At 46.4% G+C, this 20,122-nt stretch overlaps 1 protein-coding gene across 1 annotated transcript in view; it reads left to right on the forward strand.

Annotated features, from left to right (window-relative positions):
• The window catches only part of LOC122792770 (WD40 repeat-containing protein SMU1-like), a 445,652-nt gene that overhangs the window by 210,105 nt on the left and 215,425 nt on the right, over nucleotides 1-20,122 (forward strand). The window contains exon 6 of the mRNA XM_044060342.1: nucleotides 4,273-4,399. Within this exon, the coding sequence (XP_043916277.1) occupies nucleotides 4,273-4,399 (127 nt within the window). The remainder of the gene's footprint in view (nucleotides 1-4,272; nucleotides 4,400-20,122) is intronic.

Here is a 20,122-nt window from a genome sequence, read left to right on the forward strand (position 1 = left end):
TGTTTAGGAACTAATGACAAGAGGCCAGGTAGTGCATTTTTGTAGCAGTTACTGCTGCTTTCCTTTTCTGTACGAGTCTTTTTTTTTTTTTTTTTTTTTTTTAACAATGGGAGTGGCTCTTGTGGTGAAAATGAAAAGGCGTTGATGTTTACTTTGAGAAACTCCTGTTGCCAATCTGAAGAATCCAAGGCAGCATACTGTGATTCACACCGATGATGAAAGGTGCCTTTTCTGAGCTTCCTCTGTGGCTGTGAGATGCGTGTGCAGGATATAAAGGACTGGACTCCCATCCTTTGTCCTTAATTGACTTCCTAATGGGATTAAAAAACATCTGGTGTTTGCAAGTCTCAAAAGAAATACCTTGATCAAACAAAACCTTTTTAGCATCCACTTTTATAACCTTGCAGAGGTTCAGAGTGATACTTTTTTTTTTTTTTAATATTAAAAGTCTCAGAATATGCCGAAATCGATCGAGGCATGCATGAGCCTACTGCCTGTGCTCTTTGTCTAAGAGGGGTCATTTGATAGACTGGACCAATCTGACAGTTGGGCAGCCATAAAAGAAATAGTGTCACCCTTTAAGCTGTCTGGAATCCCATTAATGTGAATGTATTTATGGTTTGCCTTTTCATTTGTGAGCCTTATCTCCACAAAATTGGGCCTAGTTTCTGCATCCATGAGTAGTCTCTAATGAGCAATGACTTATGCCCAGGTCTGTCATGTGGTTAGAGAGTGCTGCTGAAGCTCCTTTAGGAAGTTTTTCATGTGTGGAGATGTGCTGTTCACAGCTCACATTTGTCACTGAGGATTAGTCAGATGTCCACAGGTCAGTAGAAGTAGAAATTAGCTCTGGTAAATTTTACCACTTTTAGTGCTAGGAGAACCTAGAGGGACCTTTTTTCCTTCTCCGAAACATAAGCAGTGCGAAGCGAAGACATGTAGTTGAACAACTGAAATCACTTGCTGATGCCCAAATAACTGCTAAAACAGCAGACATTAATTTTTATGAGCTAGAGTTCGGGGAGAGCTGGTGTGGATGTGTGCTAAATGGTCTCCATCTTGACCAGAAGTCACAGCATCATCCATAGTTGTGATGCAGCCCAGAGCTCCCACAGAAAAAGTCTGCCTGAGATGTGGATTGCCACAGTTGGTACACAGCATTCCCAACTTATCTCCCGGATGTCCCTTTTCAGACTTAGCCAGGAGCAGAATTTACCATAATGTTGGGGCTTGGATGCAGATAACATGACTATTTGTTAAATAATTAATATCCAGGAGTTACTGTACCTTAACACCTACTTCATTCACCATCACTGAATTTGCCAGTTGTTCAATCCCATTAGGAACATCAGTCCAGGAAAGTGTCCAAGCTTCTTGAAAGGGTTGTCCCAGTCATCAAGCAACTATTCTGATATTATTCCAGGTTTTTTGGTTTGGGAAAAATTTCAAGACAACAGACCTATTCTGGATCTCCACCATCTCAGCCACTTCATCACTACAGTTATTGCATATGGACACACTGCAGTTGCTCCTTCTTTTCTTATTAAAGAAGATTGGATGTCCTATTTTGATCTGAAAGATCACTTCTGCAGTATCAACATATAGCCTCTTGAAGTGCTTCCATGTAGGAGCAATTCTTTACCAGTTTTAGGTGTTACCTTTTGAAATTACCATGGTCCTAAGGATGTTCACAAAGTGCTTGGATGCGGTTGCACTACTCTTCAGGCTGCAGGGAACCAGAGTGCATGCTTGTATAGTCCTGTGGCTGCTCATTCAAAAGATTGCTTCATCTGAAGAGATTACCAACTCAGACTTTTTCACTTCTTAGATGTGACTGTGAGTCAAACAAAAATGTCAGCTGCTTTCCATACAGGTGGTATCCTTCATGGGTTGCTCTCTAGGTACCAGATCATAGTATTAAGAGCTTTTGCAGATGGGCCATTTTGTTCTGTAGTCAGTTCATTTACTTGTTACATCTCTCTCTTCAGTTGATATAATTATCCTGAAGGTACTTGGCCACATGATACTCTCCACCTGATATGTGTTATATGATCCAAGAGTGTACGATAATGGGTACTTGGAGTACAGTATTTCTTGCTTTGGGACTGTCTCCTTGCACCATTCAAGCTATCAAGTTCATATGGCTACCATTTTCTGCATAGAATGACCATGACAACCCCGGTCCTCCTGTCTTACAGATTAAAATAGGGTAATCCCTTATTCTCCTTTCTTGTACCCAAGCACATCTTGGTCTCAGCAGCCTTAATCTGCCTGCCTGGTGGGTAGATCCCCGTTTCCTTACTGGACTGGCCATCCTTACTGGACTGGCCATTCTGTAAGAGGCACATAAGCCTTCTGTAAAGGTCCTGCTTGAGCAGTCACGTAACTCTTTCCAAATCACCCGAGCAAAATCTTTAATACATCATGTCCTGTGTTAATTATCCTTTTTATTTAATGCACGACTGATATATGCTTGTATAAAAGTGGACTTCTTTGCAATCTTTTTTTTTACCGTTAGTTATGGACATTTTTCCTCTTTCCACTTTTTTTTTGTGGCTAAAATGTTCCATTTTATACATGCCTGTCTTCAAGAAACACATCTCCATAACTTGTTGAAAAGGTGGCTCTCACCTTTTTAGTATGTCAGTGGCTGTGCCTTAAAGTTTGTTTTTGGAAAACCCTTTGTTTGTTCCCACATCATCATGGAGGGTCATAAAACTGCAAGCTATTATGGCAGTAAAAGACTTGCACCCTGCCTTGATGAAAAATAATTTGAGGACTAGTACCTTCTTTGCACATAAAGTGGTGTTTGAATACTTATGTGCCAGGTGATCAATTTAGCAGTATTCTTTCCATATTGTCAGGGAAAAAAATGAGTGTGTGCACTGCATTTTACTGGTTGTGCACAGGCAACTCTGATATTTAACTAGAACCAGAGTTTAGACTATATGACCAGCTGTTAATTTCCCTTAACTTATGGGAAGCAGGGTAGACCATTATGAAAACTAACCCCCTCCAAGTGGTCGGGTGATTGTCTCATCTTCTGCCCTGACTTCAGTGGAAGATTTCTGCAATGTCAGGTGAGGGCTCACTGCACTTGAGCAGCTGCCACGCCTTAAATTTTTTATGGAAATGTGTCAGCTTAGTGTGTCTTGTGAGAGAGCTACATGGGCATCACCCATACTTTTTTTTCCAGATGCTGCAAACTGGATTTTTTTCTTCCACAAGAATGGTAGGTTTTGCTACTGCAGTCTTATGTCAGCTTACCCCTTCCTACTCCTGGGCCTGTGTTCATGGTGACCACTGCTTTATTCAGTACTCTTCCCATGTATAATAAGTGATACTGGAGCATTATCCCAGAGCTGAAGTGTGTTTTGTAATTAAACCCACTGTAGCAGTAGGTGTTTGAATACAGGTATCACTGTTGCTGAATAGACTGACACCCTCCTCCTTTCCTACAAAGTATTGGTTTTGAGGTGATGCCGCCATTATTTTCTTTAAAGACCATTTAGGACAACAGAATTTGTAATTGGGGGCATGATAGGGAGATTACTTTCCAGTTCACACACAAAACCCCCCAAAACAAACACACACTAAAAAAAAAAAAATTAAAATGATACAGGCTGCTCTTCCTTATCTACCCAATTTTTTCATGAATGTCTGTTGTGATGGTAAGACAGTCCCATCCTAGGAGTGATCAGAACTCTGTAAGACAGGTTGGATGGGCAGATATCCACCTGCAGTGGAATTTGTATGTATAATGAATGATACTGAGTAGTTGTTTTTGTGTTAGAGTATACTGCAGTAGTGAGTTTATCACGCAGCTTTATCTTACTTTTGAGGAAGTGCACTTCACCAGTTTTTTGAAGCAGTTCTCTAATTTATCTTATGACATCACTACATGCATCTGAATGAATAGTGTACACTGTTAAATAAGAGAAATTAATGGGAAAGTAAATATTACCAGTGGGGATGACCAAACCCAATCATAGGCCCTTGAAGTAGGGTCCATATGTCAATCAGATGAAATGGTACAAATGTATTGTGGTTACTGGCATTATGTGAATGATGTTGACTAGAGAATTCTTTTTAATTCTGTGTCTGAATTTTGCATTTTAAGGCAAGCTTTATTTTGTTTTGTGTTGTATAATCTGCATTAGGAAGAAGTGTATGAAACCATAAACTTTTGTCAACACTGTGGAAAGTTCTTTTAAGATGGCCTTTTTTGCTGAGGATAAAAATAATTAATATGGTTTTGTTTAATACAAATAGGATTCATGGTTTGAAGTCTGGGAAGACGTTGAAAGAGTTCCGTGGCCATTCCTCTTTTGTAAATGAAGCTGTTTTTACACAGGATGGTCATCATATCATCAGTGCTTCTTCTGATGGCACAGTCAAGGTAATTCTACTAGTGTGTAGACTTAAAATAAGAAAGCAGGTATTTTTGCCTTTTAATTTACTTTTCATGAGGTTCTCCAGCATTACAGTAAGTGATACATTTCTGTTATTTCAACATGTTCTAGGACAGTAATGATGCTTTAAATGTAGCATGTTATTCAGATTATATTTTTATAAATTTTTTGGGATGTGGCCTTTTCTCTACACTTCTAGTGATCCTAACTGTCAAGATATTGAAAAGTCTGTAGTCTAGCTACCAGGGGTCTGGTGAGAGTCATACCACCACATAGGTTGGCTTTTATGCCTTTTGAAAGCATATGTTGATGGTAGTCTAGATGTTAAAGGTACTATGGCATTTAATGAAGTAGAGGAATTGCCTTACTGTGTTGGCCTCATTATTTGTAGTCCGTGTAAATAGCAGGCAATAGTCCTAGAAGAAATAACCCTAACAGCAAATTAGGAAATAAAAAGATTTAATCTAGTTTTCCATTTTTACTTGTAAATCATGTTTACAACCCTAATAATGCAACATGTGAGCATGCCTCTCAACTGTACCTAATTCGTAGGTACGTACTGGATGTTCTTCGTGTTTCACTGTTGCGGTCATTACATTTGGGTTATCTGCTTGCAGGTAGCCAGCCGCCCGCTGATTATCAAAAGTCTTAGTCCCTCGGTCGGGTTGCTGTCTCTTCTTCCATGGCATCAGGTAGTATAAAGTATAAAGCATGCAGCCGGCAGTTCTTACCTTCTTCAGTCTTTTCTTGGGTGTTCGCAAGCCAAAGCTACAAGTTATGAAATTTTCGCTTTCGAGAAAGAACCCCTTTGGGGATCCTTTTTCTTGCTCTAAACCGATGTCAGTAAAAGTTAACAATTGTATTAGTTGTGGAAAGCAAATACCTCCTAAAGATTTTCATTCGTACTGCATTCCTTGCTTCGGCCCAGACCACGATGTCCCTCGCTGTCGGTTTTGCGCCTTAATCAATCCTCGAACTATTCGTCGTCGGTTCATTTTTTGCATCAAACTATTTCGGTACTCTGTTTAATTATCCAGAAATGGCTTTGGTAAGCCATCTGACTACCGACATTCCAAAAAAACATAAAGATAAAAACAGAGACAGACCGCATAGATCCATAGCTGCTCACAGCGCTTCCGTTAAGCTAGTCGCCAGTTCGCAGGTACTCAGTGAGGCGCTTTCGCAGCCCCTGATACCCTCTACTTCAGATTCGCAGGCTTCTACTGAGACACATTCGGAATCCGGTATGCCGCGAGATGCTTCTTCGACAATGGAACCTGTGGATGTCTCTACCTTGGATGAGTCTGGAGCCGCTGTGCAGGCACCAGCTTCTGAGGGTGCATTCAGGCCTACTGACTTGCATATCAAACCGATGCCATCTTCTTCAAGGCCTACAACTCGATCTACACCTAGAAAACCGACGTCCAAACCACATGGTCAGACCCATATGCCTAAAAAACAAATAAGAATGGCTGAAGACCTTTACTCTAATTAGGGGAAGCCAGCCTTCTCCCTTTAAGAGACCTAGAACTGATTTTCTTTCTGATTCTTCTGATCAGGATTCTGAAATTTCTGATGTGAAGTAGTTAACTTCATTTGTGCATCAACCTATGGGTTATCGGATCCACATCGGATCCGAGCCGGCAGTTTCCAACAGCTAAGATCCGAGCTCCAAACTCCTCCCCTTACCCATAACTCCCTGCCATCCCTTCCTGACCTCAGATCTAGTTTGCCGCGGTTACACCAGCAGCTTGATCTCGAGCTTCCAGGTCTTCGTAAGTTTTTTCTGTGGGAAAAATCTTTTCTCTCGATCTAGTTAAAGTTTTTTTGAGTGTGTTTTGTGATCTTTCCATTAGTTTAGTGTAATTGTTGGCCTTTCCTCCCCCGTTTCTCATCAAAGCATTAGTGGGTGGGTGTGTGTGTGTGTGTGTGTGTGTGTGTGTGTGTGTGTGTGTGTGTGTGTGTGTGTGTGTGTGTGGTGTGTGTGTGTGTGTGTGTGTGTGTGTGTGTGTGTGTGTGTGTGTGTGTGTGTGTGTGTGGTGTGGTGTGTGTGTGTGTGTGTGTGTGTGTGTGTGTGTGTGTGTGTGTGTGGTGTGTGTGTGTGTGTGTGTGTGTGTGTGTGTGTGTGTGTGTGTGGTGTGTGTGTGTGTGTGTGTGTGTGTGTGTGTGTGTGTGTGTGTGTGTGTGTGTGTGTGTGTGGTGTGTGTGTGTGTGTGTGTGTGTGTGTGTGTGTGTGTGTGTGTGTGTGTGTGTGTGTGTGTGGTGTGTGTGTGTGTGTGTGTGTGTGTGTGTGTGTGTGTGTGTGTGTGTGGTGTGTGTGTGTGTGGTGTGTGTGTGTGTGTGTGTGTGTGGTGTGTGGTGTGTGGTGTGTGTGTGTGTGTGGTGTGTGGTGTGTGTGGTGTGTGTGTGTGTGGTGTGTGTGTGTGTGTGTGGTGTGTGTGTGTGTGTGTGTGTGTGTGGTGTGTGTGGGTGTGGGTGTGGGTGTGGTGGGTGTGTGGGTGGTGGGTGTGTGGGTGGTGGGTGTGTGGGTGGTGGGTGTGTGGGTGGTGGGTGTTTAGGTTGTCATGTGTGAGGCCGCCAAAACTTTCTACTCCAAGTGTACCGAGTGTGGCCATAAGCTTTCCCCGGCTGATTGCCACAGTCGGTGCGTTATATGCCTTGGGGTTGAACATCTGTCTTCTGGCTGCTCTATTTGTGCAGCGTTCAACCCCAGGGCTATCGGGGACCGGAGGTCAAAGCTGATTCGGGCTGGACTCTGCTCCATCCTCCGGTCCCTCCGTGGCTCCCCTGGCCGGGACTCAACCTCCCACCTTGGGCCAGGAGGATAGGGAAGCCAGGAGGGAGAAGCGCCGAGAAAAACACAAGCAGCGGGCCGAAGCCTCTGCTTCGGCCCCGCCAGCCAAGTGAGCTTCTCCTCCCAGGACGTCCGGGCCTTCTCCTTCCCGGCTCCGTTCTCCCAGCTTTTTGCCGGGGCCGGAGGAGGATGAGGCCCGGTCTCCTTCGAGGTCATTGAGGCGGCACTCCCGTCCCGCCTCGGTGGCCTCTTCCAGGTCCACGAGAAGCCTAACAGATGCAGACTTGGACCGGATGATAAGGTTCCTCCAGACCCAGCTGCAGATTGGAGTGCTCCTGCCTCCCCCCCCCCTCCGGGGGGAGCTCGACCCCTTTTTTCACCCCGATTGCTCCTTCCCTGACCCGCTTTCCGGGTTCGGGGTCTACGGAGCAGAGTAGCATCGGAGTCGGGGAATGTTGGCGCCGATGGAGTCGGGTACTTCGGCGCCGACAGCGCCCTCGAGCCTGTCTGGTCCCTTTTCTTCGGATCCAGGCTCTGAGTCGAGAGTTGAGCTTCGGATCCGAGTTGGTCAGTATGCCTTCGGCACCGGGTAGGTCGGAGCATACTGGCCCTTCGGATCCGATCGCATCGGCTCCAGCCCCGATCTTCTCGTCTGATCCGAGAGAGGGTCAGCTCTCGGATCCTAGGGAGAGCAGATCTCCTTCGGCATTCGACGTGGTGGAGAGGGTTCTGTCGAGGGATTCCAGGCCCCCGGCCTTAGCTACTGCTCCACCCTGCACTCCCTCACAAATGGGTCCGACTTCCATCACCTGGCCCCAGGGACATCCTGCTCACGTGTCCCAGATTGTTCCCTTGTTGGAACAGGACGTGGTTGGTGAGGCCTCCTTGGACAGCCCCCCCGAGGAAGTTCCTCATAAACGCAAGTGCAAGAGGAGGCACTGGGACTCCCCTGAGTCCTTGACAGAGGACACGGACTTGGAGGAAGGGGAAGGTTCCCCAAGATCACCCCCCGAAGACGTCTCATTTGGCAACATCATGGAGATGCTCAGAATCGGGGGGGGGGGTCTGCCCCAAAGCTTACCTCGGACGAGTCCGTGTCCCTGGAGGCGTTTGAAGCAGGCCCGTCTACCACTTGGGTGTCCCCTCCAGCCGATCCCCTGGTAGATTTGATCACTACCAGGGCATGGAAGGAGCCGGACACTGTGGAGCCCGTCCCTAAGAGGCGTTACAGGATTCTCAGCCCCCCCCCCCCTTGGACAGGTCACATTGGAGTAAGGGAACCCCCGTATATGCCATGTTGGTGGCGGCAGCCACCAAAAGGGAACTGGCCCAGGAGAGTCCCTCGGTCCATCCCCCTGAGGAGGAGTCTCGGGCGATGGACCATTTGGGGAAGCGGATGTTTGCTTCAGCTACCTTCTCCATAAGTTCGCTGAACTACATGGCACACGTCATACGACTCCAGCGGGATCTTATTAAAGAATATGCTGGGTCGCCCCGAGAGTCCATGTCGGCAGAGGACAAACAGGTGTACTCTACCCAAATGGCCACTCTCAGGTCGATTTCCAATACCTCTATGCAGCTACTGTCCCATGCTACGGAAGGAGCCGTTAGAGCTAGCGGAGCGGGCGTCATCCTAAGGCGACAGGCGTGGCTCCGCCATGGAGATTTCGCGGAACCCTTCAAGGCGTCATTCGCTAATGCCCTGTTTGATGGTTCTGCCCTCTTTGGCAAGACTGTATGCGATACCTTGGTCCAGAGCGAGAAGGACGGGAAGACGTTGTCTGCCGTCTGAGTCCGCTTCTCTGCTCCCCAGAGGTCCTTCTCTAAGAACCAAAAGGGACAGAAGAAGATGTGGTTCCGAAAGTCTCAGCAATCCCGTTTCGCTCCGGACACCCTGTCCTTTAGAGGCAGAGGAAGGGTGAATGCCGCCGTAGAGGCAGAGGGGGCCCGAAGAACTTTGGGTCCAGAGAACCTTTCTGTGATCGGCCTACGCAGCAACCCTGAGGGGTTTACCCGACTGCTCCACTCTGGAGGCAGTCGGGGGGTGTTTCTCAAAGCACCTAGCAGCTTGGGAGTCTATCACGACAGATCGCTGGGTGCTTCGAATTATATCCAGAGGCTACGAGATTCCGTTTCTCCATTCCCCTCTCAGACTCTGGTGCCTCCCCAATGTCCCACCCGATCAGAGGGAGACCGCAGCCACAGAAATTCGTCAGCTGCTAGAAAAAGGAGCGATCCAGCACATCCCCCCCCCAGACCAGTACAGATCGGGCTTTTACTCCAGGTTCTTCTTGGTGTCAAAAAAGACTGGGAGTTAAGACCAATCCTCGACCTATCCCTCTTGAACCTGGCAATAGCCAAAGAAAAGTTCTGGATGGTCACTCTTCAATCCATTCTCCCCCTCCTGCAGGAGAACGACTGGATGTGCTCCGTAGACCTCAAGAATGCATACTACCACAACTTGATGGACAGACTATTCAGGAGGTTTCTCCGCTTGAGGCTAGGAGCCAGCCATTACCAATTCAGGGTCCTCCCCTTTGGTCTCACCACGCCCCCCCGGGTGTTCACCAAAGTGTTAGCAGTGGTAGTGGCCCATCTGAGACTCCAGGAAATTCAGGTCTTTCCATACCTGGACGACTGGCTCCTGACCACCCCCACAAGGCATCTACTCTGCACAGCCAGGAATTTCTTTCTTCACCTAGCTCCCCGGCTGGGGATCACAATCCACGCTGGAAAATCCTCCCTGCTCCCGACTCAAGTCATAGATTTTATCGGAGCCAGGTTGGACACAAACCAGCTCTTAGCCTTCTTAACTGCGGACCGGATGCGATCTCTAAGACTCCATGTGCAGGCCATTCTTCATTGCCCAACCCCTCCAGCGGAATTGGTCCTGAGGGCCCTAGGCTCGATGGCAGCTACCATCAATCTCCTTCCCATGGCGCGCCTAAACATGAGAATTCTGCAATGGACCCTCCCAAGTCCAATGGTCCTTCCTGCATTATCCCCTGAGCCATCCTGTCCCTCTCAGCAGGGTTTGCAGGAGTGCCCTCTTATGATGGCTCCAGTCTCTGGACCTCCAAAAGGGGTGCCCCTTCTCTATGTCCCCTCCCCTAGCCACAGTGACCACGGACGCCTCTCGCCTCGGGTGGGGGGGGGCATTGTTTCGGCAGGACCGTCCAAGGCACATGGAGCCAGATGGAGACCTCACTGCATATCAGTGTCCTAGAGATGAGGGCGGTGCTGTTAGCGTTGCAAGCACTTCAAAGCTTTCTTCCCATCAGGACTATTGCGATCCAAATGGACAACATGGCAGTCGTTTGGTATATGAACAAACAAGGGGGAACCAGATCCTATCCACTTTGTCAAGAGGCCATGAGAGTTTGGGAATGGGTGATTTCCACCAACCGCTTTCTCGTAGAGACGCACATTCTGGGCCAGTCCAACATCCTAGCGGACAAATTGAGTCGCACCATCCTCTCGCCGTACGAGTGGTCTCTGAATCCCAAAGTAGCGAAGCAGATCTTCTCCAAATGGGGCCGACCTTGTTGCGATCTTTTCGCCTCTCCTTCAAACACAAAGTGCAACACCTACTTCGCTCTAATTCCCCCATCCAGGGAATCACCAAGAGACGCTCTGGTGCATGCTTGGCCACCCGGTCTACTTTATGCTTACCCGCCTCTTCTCCTCATGCTGAAGTTTCTGCAGAAAGCCAGACTGTTGGGGAGCACTATAATCCTCATTGCCCCATTCTGGCCTCATCAGGCATGGTTCCCTTATCTATGGTCTCATCTAGTGAATCCTCCCTGGATTCTAGATCCTGTCCCTGATCTGATATCTCACCATTTGGGCCTGTTGGCCCCGAACCTGGACAACCTCAAGCTCATGGCTTGGTTGATCCAGTTCCACTGTTAGCTAGGACTCCCTGTATCTCTTCCCTGGTCAAAGCGATCCTAGTGGCTTCTCACAAGCCGTCTACTAGGAAAGTTTATTGTAGCAAATGGAAACGTTTTTCTATTTGGGCAGAACGTCAGAAGTTGGATCCTTTCACAGCTCCGTTACCAGCTGTGCTGGATTTTCTGTCAGGATTATTTGATCAAGGTGCTAGCTCTTCTACAGCCAAAGTACAATTGGCGGCAATCGCTCATTACCATGTTGGATGTGATCTTGGCCCTTTGACCTCATCCAGATTGTGTAAGGCCTTCTTAAAAGGCACCTTCTTACTAAGGCCTCCGGTGAAGGATGTAATTCCTCCTTGGGACTTATCGCTGGTACTCCAGGCCGTAACAGCTTCTCCCTTTGAGCCTGCTGCTTCGGTAGATCTCAAATTCTTATCCTGGAAAACGGCTTTTCTGGTTTTTATTACTTCGGCGAAAAGGGTTTCGTAGCTTCAAGCCCATTGTGCCAAGCCACCGTACTTGACTTTCCACAAGGATAGGGTATTCCTCAGGACCAATCCCTCTTTTCTCCCCAAAATTGCTTCCGAATCTAACATCAACCAGTCTATTAATTTGCCAGTCTTCTTTCCCAATTACCAAAATAAAGGCGAATACAAGTTGCACTCTTTGGATGTACACAGACAGTTAAGATTTTATTTGCACAGAACAGCCGGTTATAGGCAGTCGGACCAGCTGTTTGTGTCCTTTGCTAAACCCAGTTTGGGAAAAGCTGTTTCTAAAGTCACACTGTCCAGGTGGATTTCCCAGTGTATTCTCTTGGCTTACGAGAGTTCTGGCCGGCCTGCTCCTCCTCATGGAGTCCATGCCCATTCTACTCAGTCTGTTTCTACCTCTGCTGCTTTTCGGGCTAGAGTTTCGTTGGTTGACATTTGCTCAGCTGCCACGTGGGCTTCTTCTCATACATTCATAAACCACTATAAGTTGGATCTGGTTTCCAGAGGGAGAGCATCCTTTGGCTCCGCAGTGCTCCGGAGTATCCTTCCATAAGGGCCTCCCAAGATTCAGGTAGCTGGGGACTCTGTCCCATAGGTTGATGCACAAATGAAGTTAACTACTTCAGATTAAGAAGTTATGTACTCACCATAACGTTCCATCTGAGTAGGTAAACTTCATTTGTCAGCAACCGTCCCTCCCTCCGTCCCCCTGTCCTCTTCGGATGTTCATAGGTATTCCTGCTTCATGGTGGATTGTACCCAGTTTACACTAGGCAGGTTGTGATTGCAAGTCTTGCTTTTAGGCTAACTCTATCTGAGGTCAGGAAGGGATGGCAGGGAGTTATGGGTAAGGGGGAGGAGCTTGGAGCTCGGATCTTAGCTGTTGGAAACTGCCGGCTCGGATCCGGTGTGGATCCGATAAACCCATAGGTTGCTGACAAATGAAGTTTACCTACTCAGATGGAATGTTATGGTGAGTACATAACTTCTTATTTCTTCTGATGACCAGGATTTGCCCTTATCTACCTATGAGGATTCTGATGCAGAGGACTCCACACCCTCTTCTTCCCCTCCAGAAGATTTTTCTTTTGGTGAAACTTTGCACACTCTTAGGGAGCATTTCCGCTGGGAAAGCCAGGATTACTCTGACTCCAAAAAGAGGCTTAGGGAATTCTTAGTCCTACCTCAACACATGCCTTTAGCTATCCCTCCTGTTCTCGACATTGTAGATGATGCCTTCTTGGAATCTAGCCTGGCCCCAGACACTTTACCTCCGGCTCCCAGGGAACCTGACAGGTATTACAGAGTACCTGACTCTCACAAGTTCTTATTTAAGAATCCTACTGCGGACCCAGAGACCATTTCACAAGGACCCAAAGGCATTAAGGCTACTACTGCCAAAAACCCTATCCCCCTCTGATAGAGATTCCAGGGCCCTGGACAGATGGGGTAAGAAGGTATACACTTCTGCTACTTTGGCAGTTTAAGACCCTAATGGCCAGTTTCATATGTTAAAGTATCAGCAGCATATTACTGGATTACTTAAACAGAAAATGATGTTGATTCCTGACTGTGATAAAAATAAAGAATTATAGGATTTAATGCTTTCTGCTGAACAAGTTGGTAAACATACTTTGCATTGTGGTTTTGACTCCTTAGAGGTATCTTGCAGGGCTGCTGTCACTGGGTCTGTTCTTAGAAGGCATGCATGGCTTAAGGAGCAAACATTGCCAGATCATGTTAAAGCTAAATTACTGGATGTTCCCTTAAACCAAGACTGCCTGTTTGGCAGCAACGCAGAATAAGTACTTAAAAGATGGAGGGAAAAGCTAAAATCTATGCAAACTGTTAAAGATTTCCTGCAAGTACATCCTCCCAGATTTATTAGGCATCGGCCTTCTAAGAATTGGTCCTTTCCTGTCTCTTCCAGGCCTTCTCAGTCCAAACCCAGGAACAGCAGACCACCTAGGCTTCAGTCTCAAGGCACTCATAGGCCTAAGCAGTGGGGGACTCCCACTTCCAAAGCTGGAAGTAGTAGGACACCCCCCTATGGTAAACTGTCACAATGACTTAACCTTAAACCTTCCAAGCCCTGCTCAGCTGACTGCTCCTTCAGGGGGAAAGGTCGCCCTGCATGCAAAAAAACTGGGAACTCATTACCCAAGACAAATGGGTTTTAAATCTAGTTTCCCATGGATGCAGATTCCACTTCCACTATTTACCAACCCCAAACGGTTGGGCAGACCTACCCCCAAATCAGTGGGCAGAGGCTCAACATCAGGGCTATTCAGCCTGTCCCAGGAGAGGAATGGGGACAAGGTTTTTACTCAAGACTTTTCCTGGTACCCAGAAAAGACAAGTCCTGGCATCCTATCCTGGACCTGTCTATCCTAAACACCTTTTTGGTAATCCCAAAATTCAAAATGCTAACTCTTCATCAGCTGCTTCCCATGCTAGGCAAAAATGCCTGGTTGGCAACATTGCACTTTAAGGAAGCTTGCCTGCACATCCCAATAAGGGGGAATCTTGCAGAAAATACCTACGCTTCAGAGCAGGCTACATGCACTATCAGTTCTCTGCACTGCCCTTTAGCTTATCTGCTGGGCCAAGGGTATTCACAAAGTGTCTAGCTCCAGTCATTTCATTCTGCAGGCAAAGAAATCTTCAATTATACACATACCTGGACGATTGTCTAATTCAGGCAGAAAGCCAGGACATACTATTAAATCATCTGGCATTTATAAAGAAACTGCTAACCTCACTGGGATACACCATAAATGAAGAGAAATCCCACCTAGTACCCTGCCAACAAATCATATTCTTGGAACAAGCTTGAGCACAACTTCCCAGATGGCCTATCTCACGCCAGAGAAACAAGTTTATTTGACAGCCTACTTCAAACTACTGGCCACAAAGACCCAGCTGTCTGCAAGGAAAATACTGCAAGCCCTGGGGTTCATGGCCTCTTACATCCTACGAATTTCATATGCAGGACTGCATATGAGGAAACGACAATGATATCTAAAAAGCCTATGGAGTCAACATTCTCAGGACCTGGAATCAATGATTCCTATCATTCCTTGTATAAAGACAGAGTTCCCTTGGTGGGCAGAGACCCGCTACCACAACAAGGGACTGCCATTCACTCTACCCCTGCCGCCCAAACCCTAACAGATGCATCAGACTGTGCATGGGGGGGGCTCACTTGGCAGGGCAGTGCATTTAGGACAAATGGAACCTGAGTCAAATGCACCTGCATATCAATAAAAAAGAAACGTTAGCTGTACAGAATTCCCTGACAGCCTTCAAGGACCACATTCTTCCAGGACAATTATTGGTAAAGACAGACAACACCACTGTTATGTGGTACATAAACAAGTAGGGGGGGAACCCACTCATACCCTCTCTGCAGACTAGCCATGGCTCTGTGGAACACAGCCTTGAGCTACCAAGTGCACCTACAAGCTCAATTCCTGCCAGGCAAGCTAAATTCACTGATAGACGACCTAAGCAGAAATCTCATGGACCCACACGAGTGGAAACTGGAACCAAAGATATTCAACATTTTGAGAAACAAATGGGGGAGCCCAGAGGTAAACCTGTTTGCCTCCCCTCAGAACTACCAGTTGGACAAATTCTGCAGAAGGACTCCCCACAGGCAAACTTGAAAAGTGGATGCCCTGTCCTTCACCTGGGAAAGCCTCTCAGATGTTCTTCATGTTTCACTGTTGCAATCATTACATTTGGGTTATCTGCTTGCAGTAGCTCTCATTCAGCCTGATTAACAAAGTCTTGGGTCCTGCATCGGTTGCTATCCCTTCTTCCATGACGTGACGTCGTCAAGGGTATAAAGCATGCAGCCAACGCCATTACATCAGTCTTTCTTGCCATGCGGTGCCCGTAGCTGAAGCAGTTCGCGCAGCCCCTGATACCTGCTACTTCTGACTCCCAGGCCTCTACTGAGACCCATTTGGAGTCCGGTATGCCGTGAGATGCTTCAACTGTGGAACCTGCGGATGTCTCTACCTTGGATGGGTCCGGAGCCGTTGTGCAGGCACTGGCTTCTGAGGGTGTATTCAGGCCTATGGACTTGCATATTTAACCAACGCCTCCTTCTTCATTTAGGCCAAAATCTAGAACCATGCTTAAGAAACTGACGCCCAGGCCGCATGCTCGGGCCTCTATGCCTAAAAAACAAATAAGAATGGCTGAAGATCTTATAACTCTAATCAGGGGAAGCCAGCCTCCCCCTTCTAAGAGACCTAGGACCAAAGTTGTTTATGAATCTTCTGACCAGGATTCTGCTTTTTCTGATTCTTCTGATGATCTGGATTTGCCCTTATCTACTTATGAGGATTCTGATGCAGAGGATTCTATTCCCTCTGCTTTCCCTCTAGAGGAGTTTTCTTTTGGTGAGACCTTACATACTCTGAGGGAGCATTTCCACTGGGAAAGCCAGGATTTTTCTGATTCAAAAAAGAGGCTTAGGGATTTCGTACTCCTACCTCCTGTACTAGACACTGTTGATGCCTTTTCAGAATCTAGTCTGGCTCCTGATTCTTTGCCTCCTGCTCCCAGAAAACCTGTCCGATATTACAGGGTTTCTGATTCGTACAAGTTCCTTTTTAAAAATCCTATTGTGGATCCAGAGACTATTCACAGGGACCCAAGGGCAATAAGGCTTCTACTGTTAAAAATCCTACCCCCTCTGATAGAGACTCCAGGGCGCTGGATAGATGGGGTAAGAAGGTTTACACTTCTGCACCCTTGGCCGTTAGGGCTTTAAACTGCCAGTTTCATATGTTAAAGTATCAACAACATGTTACTGGATTGCTTAAACAGAAAATGATGTTGATTCCTGACTGTTCTGAACATAAAGAATTACAGGATTTAATGCATTCTGTTGAACAGGCTGGAAAACATACTTTGCAATGTGGATTTGATTCATCAGAGGCCTCTTTCAGGGCTGCTGTTACTGGGTTTGTGCTCAGAAGGTATGCTTGGCTTAAGGAGCAATCTTTGCCTGATCATGTTAAAGCTAAATTGTTGGATGCTCCCTTAAATCAGGACCGCCTGTTTGGCAACAAGGCTGAGGAAGTTCTTAAGAAGATGGAAGATAAAGCTAAATCTATGCAAACTGTTAAAGATTTCTTAAAAGTTCAGCCTCCTAGATTTAGTAGGCACTAGCCCTCTAAAAACTGGTCCTTTCCAGTCCCTTCCAGGTCTTCTCAAGCCAAACCCAGACATAGCATAAACCCCAGGTTTCAGTCCCAAGGGACACACAAGACTAAGCAGTGGGGGGTTTACGCACCCAAATCTGGGAGTAGTAAGACACCACCCTATGGAAAACTGTCTCAATGACTTGCTTTTAAAACTTCTAAGCACTTCCAAACTGAATGCTCCTTTAGGCGGAAAGATTGGTCTGCAGGCCAAAAACTGGGAACTCATTACCCAGGACAAATGGGTTTTAAGCACAAGAAGCTGTAGTAATTGGTTGTTTGGGACCATTCCTAGCTCTTTTGTAGTTCACTGCTTAAAATCCGCCTCTGTGCATTTTTTTCTGGCTATACTGCTCAGACAAGCTCCACGTGGGTTTACAGAGTGGTCCTAGCAGCAAGGAACTCGAAAAAGCGACTACCTTCTGGATTTAAGTATCTTTGCTTTTTTTTCACTGAAAATAGCTTCTGCTGCTTACTTTGAACTAGCCTGAACTGTTTTTTTACTGATTACTGCATTTATTTTAAAATCTGCACTTAAAGTTACATTTAGTCGAATTTAATCGAAAGTTTGCTTGTTTGTTTAATTTAACTGTGGAGGCTGCCCACTAAAGTGCGCTGGCCTGTGTAACTAATTTATCACTGTCTCTGCATTTTCGGTGTATTTCTACAAAAAAAAAAACAAAAAAAAATCCTTGTTTTCCCGCCTTTCTTGACTAGTTTAGACCAGTATACAGGCATTGCTGTATTCTGGGCTGTGGTGTAGTTCCTCTGTTGTCCATTACCTTACTTGGATAGAAGGAAGTTTCTTTGCTCACCAGTGGGAGTGGGGAGCCTTGAGCAGCCTACCTGTCCTTGGGGGAAGTGACCTCAGCACAAGAAGCTGTAGTAATTGGTTGTTTGGGACCATTCCTAGCTCTTTTGCAGTTCACTGCTTAAAATCCGTGTTTGCGCGGTCGTGCGCATAGCGGTTAAACAAGGTTAAACTTTTTCTGGCTCCGCCAGGTCTGCTCTTCAATTTTTCCCTTAGAACTGTTCTACTTGCAATCTAAACAGCCTATACTCTATCTGAAAAGCTCAGCACTTGCTCCTAAAGCATTTTTATACAGATAAAGCACTCTTAAACAAAAGAAAGTACTTCATTCACCTAAATTCTGTTGAGTACCCATTTCCCTATAGGTCCTTTCTGACTCAGTTACACAGCAATCTTTTTCACTATTTCTAGCATGTCAAAAGGTCAGTTGCTGGCGTCCCCTCCTGTTCAGCTGGTGAATCTGGGAATCTTGAGGCAATGTTACAATGTTACAATTGCCTCATGTACACAGACAACCCTCTCCTCCTCCCAACAAATACAAATATATGCGAGAGATGCAACTATATAGCCAAACTGGAGGCTGAGCTCTCTCAATTCAGTACTGGCAAGACCAGTCAGGAGGAGAAGGTAACCACGCACACCACAAACCCAGTCTCACATAGAGCTATCACAACTGCAAACCAAACACACAAACACACAAAAACATACTCGGAGGCGCTGATTAAAAATCTACCAAAACAACAGAGGCCTCCAAAGCAGATACCCAAGCAACCACCACCTCAAGACATAGCACATGCAACACATAGTTCACAAAGTCAGTGTGCTAAACAGTCACAGCCCTTAAGGCCAAACAACATGCCAGACACACTTGTAATAGGTGACTCCATAGTCAGACACACTGACATCCCGCTCACCAGACTGAACAAGGAAAAGGTCACAGTAAGCTGCCTGTTGGGAGCTAGAATCCGCCACAGAACACAAGCACTCAGGTCACTCCACAGCAAGTACAAATATGACTCAGTCATTGTACATGACTGTGTGAACGACCTGAGACGTACCTCCCTGGACTACATGAAAAGAGACATAGAGGAGCTCTCTGATTATGTAGCCCAGGCCGGTATGACCCTGACCCTGAGCAGCATCTTACCCTCACCAAGAATGATGCCACAGTACAAAGACAAAATGATTAGTTTTAACAATTGGCTTAATTACTGGTGTCATTCTAAGGGGATCCAATGTCTGTCTGCTTGGGATGATGCTTGACAAGCCACGCTGCTTAAAGGGATGGCTTGCACCTGTCACCCTGGGCTTCTGGATATTGGCCAAGGCTCTTGCCACCCCCATAGTGCCTTTTTAGGCAAGGCTCAAATGACAAACCTACCTCCCTAGAAAACACAAGTGGAAAAAAACTAAGGGTAATGCTGCTCAATGCCAGAAGTCTAAACCTCAAGATGCACGCCCTCGAAGCCCTCCTCAGTATGGAGAACATTGATGTCTGTGCAGTGACTGAAACCTGGTTCAAGGCTCCTGAGAGCACCCCAGCACTATCAGGTTTTACCTCATATCATGCTTTCCAGCCCCAAAACTTGGACCGAACCACAAAAGGAGGGGAGTATCCATTTTCATCAAAGATACCCACACCTCCAGGTTAGTGGCAATGCACGAAGCATCGGAGACTATCCAGGTGCAACTAACCAGAGGCAAAACTGCCTTACAGTTTGTAGCATGCTACAGACCACCCTCTCAAACTCAGGAACCCCACACAGCCTTCCTGAAGACACTGGAGAGTATGAATGTCTCTCCAAATACCATCATTTTGGGAGACTTCAACTACCCAAACATAGACTGGGAACATTACTCAAGCCCCAACACCCTAGCCCAAAGGTTCCTAGAATTCATAAACTCAAATGCAATGGAACAACTAGTCACCATTCCCACAAGAGGAGACAATATACTAGACCTGATCATCACAAACATGGGGACAAAATGCTCCACACGAAGTATATCCCTCTTTGGTAAGATCAGACCATAAATTAATCTCACTGGAAATCCACATCCCCCCACCCCTGCACAAAAGACCACAGTGAAGAACTTCTCAAAAGCAAACTTCACACTTCTTAAGACTGAAGTGGTATCCTTCAAGGCCCCTGGGCCAGTGGAAACCACAACCCACACTGCTGAATCCTTTGCAAATGCCTTCTATGGGCACCTTCAAGAATGCATGGATCATGCAATCCCAAATAAAACCAAGACCCATTCCCCAAAGGCAGGCGCCGATCTGGTGGACCCCAGCCATAAACAAACTTTACAACAGGAGGAGGAAGCTACTACATGACAGAGCAAAATCCCTAAAAGGGAAGGCATCTCTGATCAGTACTAGCAAAAACTACGATCACTCATAAAATCATCCAAGGCCAACTTTGAGAGAAAAATCGCAAAAGACACAAAAGACAATCACAAGGCCTTCTTTAGCTATGTTAGAAACCTGGGTGGAAA

This window comes from Protopterus annectens, chromosome 2.part0, assembly GCF_019279795.1.
Source record: "Protopterus annectens isolate FY-2018-M chromosome 2.part0, PAN1.0, whole genome shotgun sequence".
Lineage (NCBI taxonomy): Eukaryota > Metazoa > Chordata > Ceratodontiformes > Protopteridae > Protopterus > Protopterus annectens.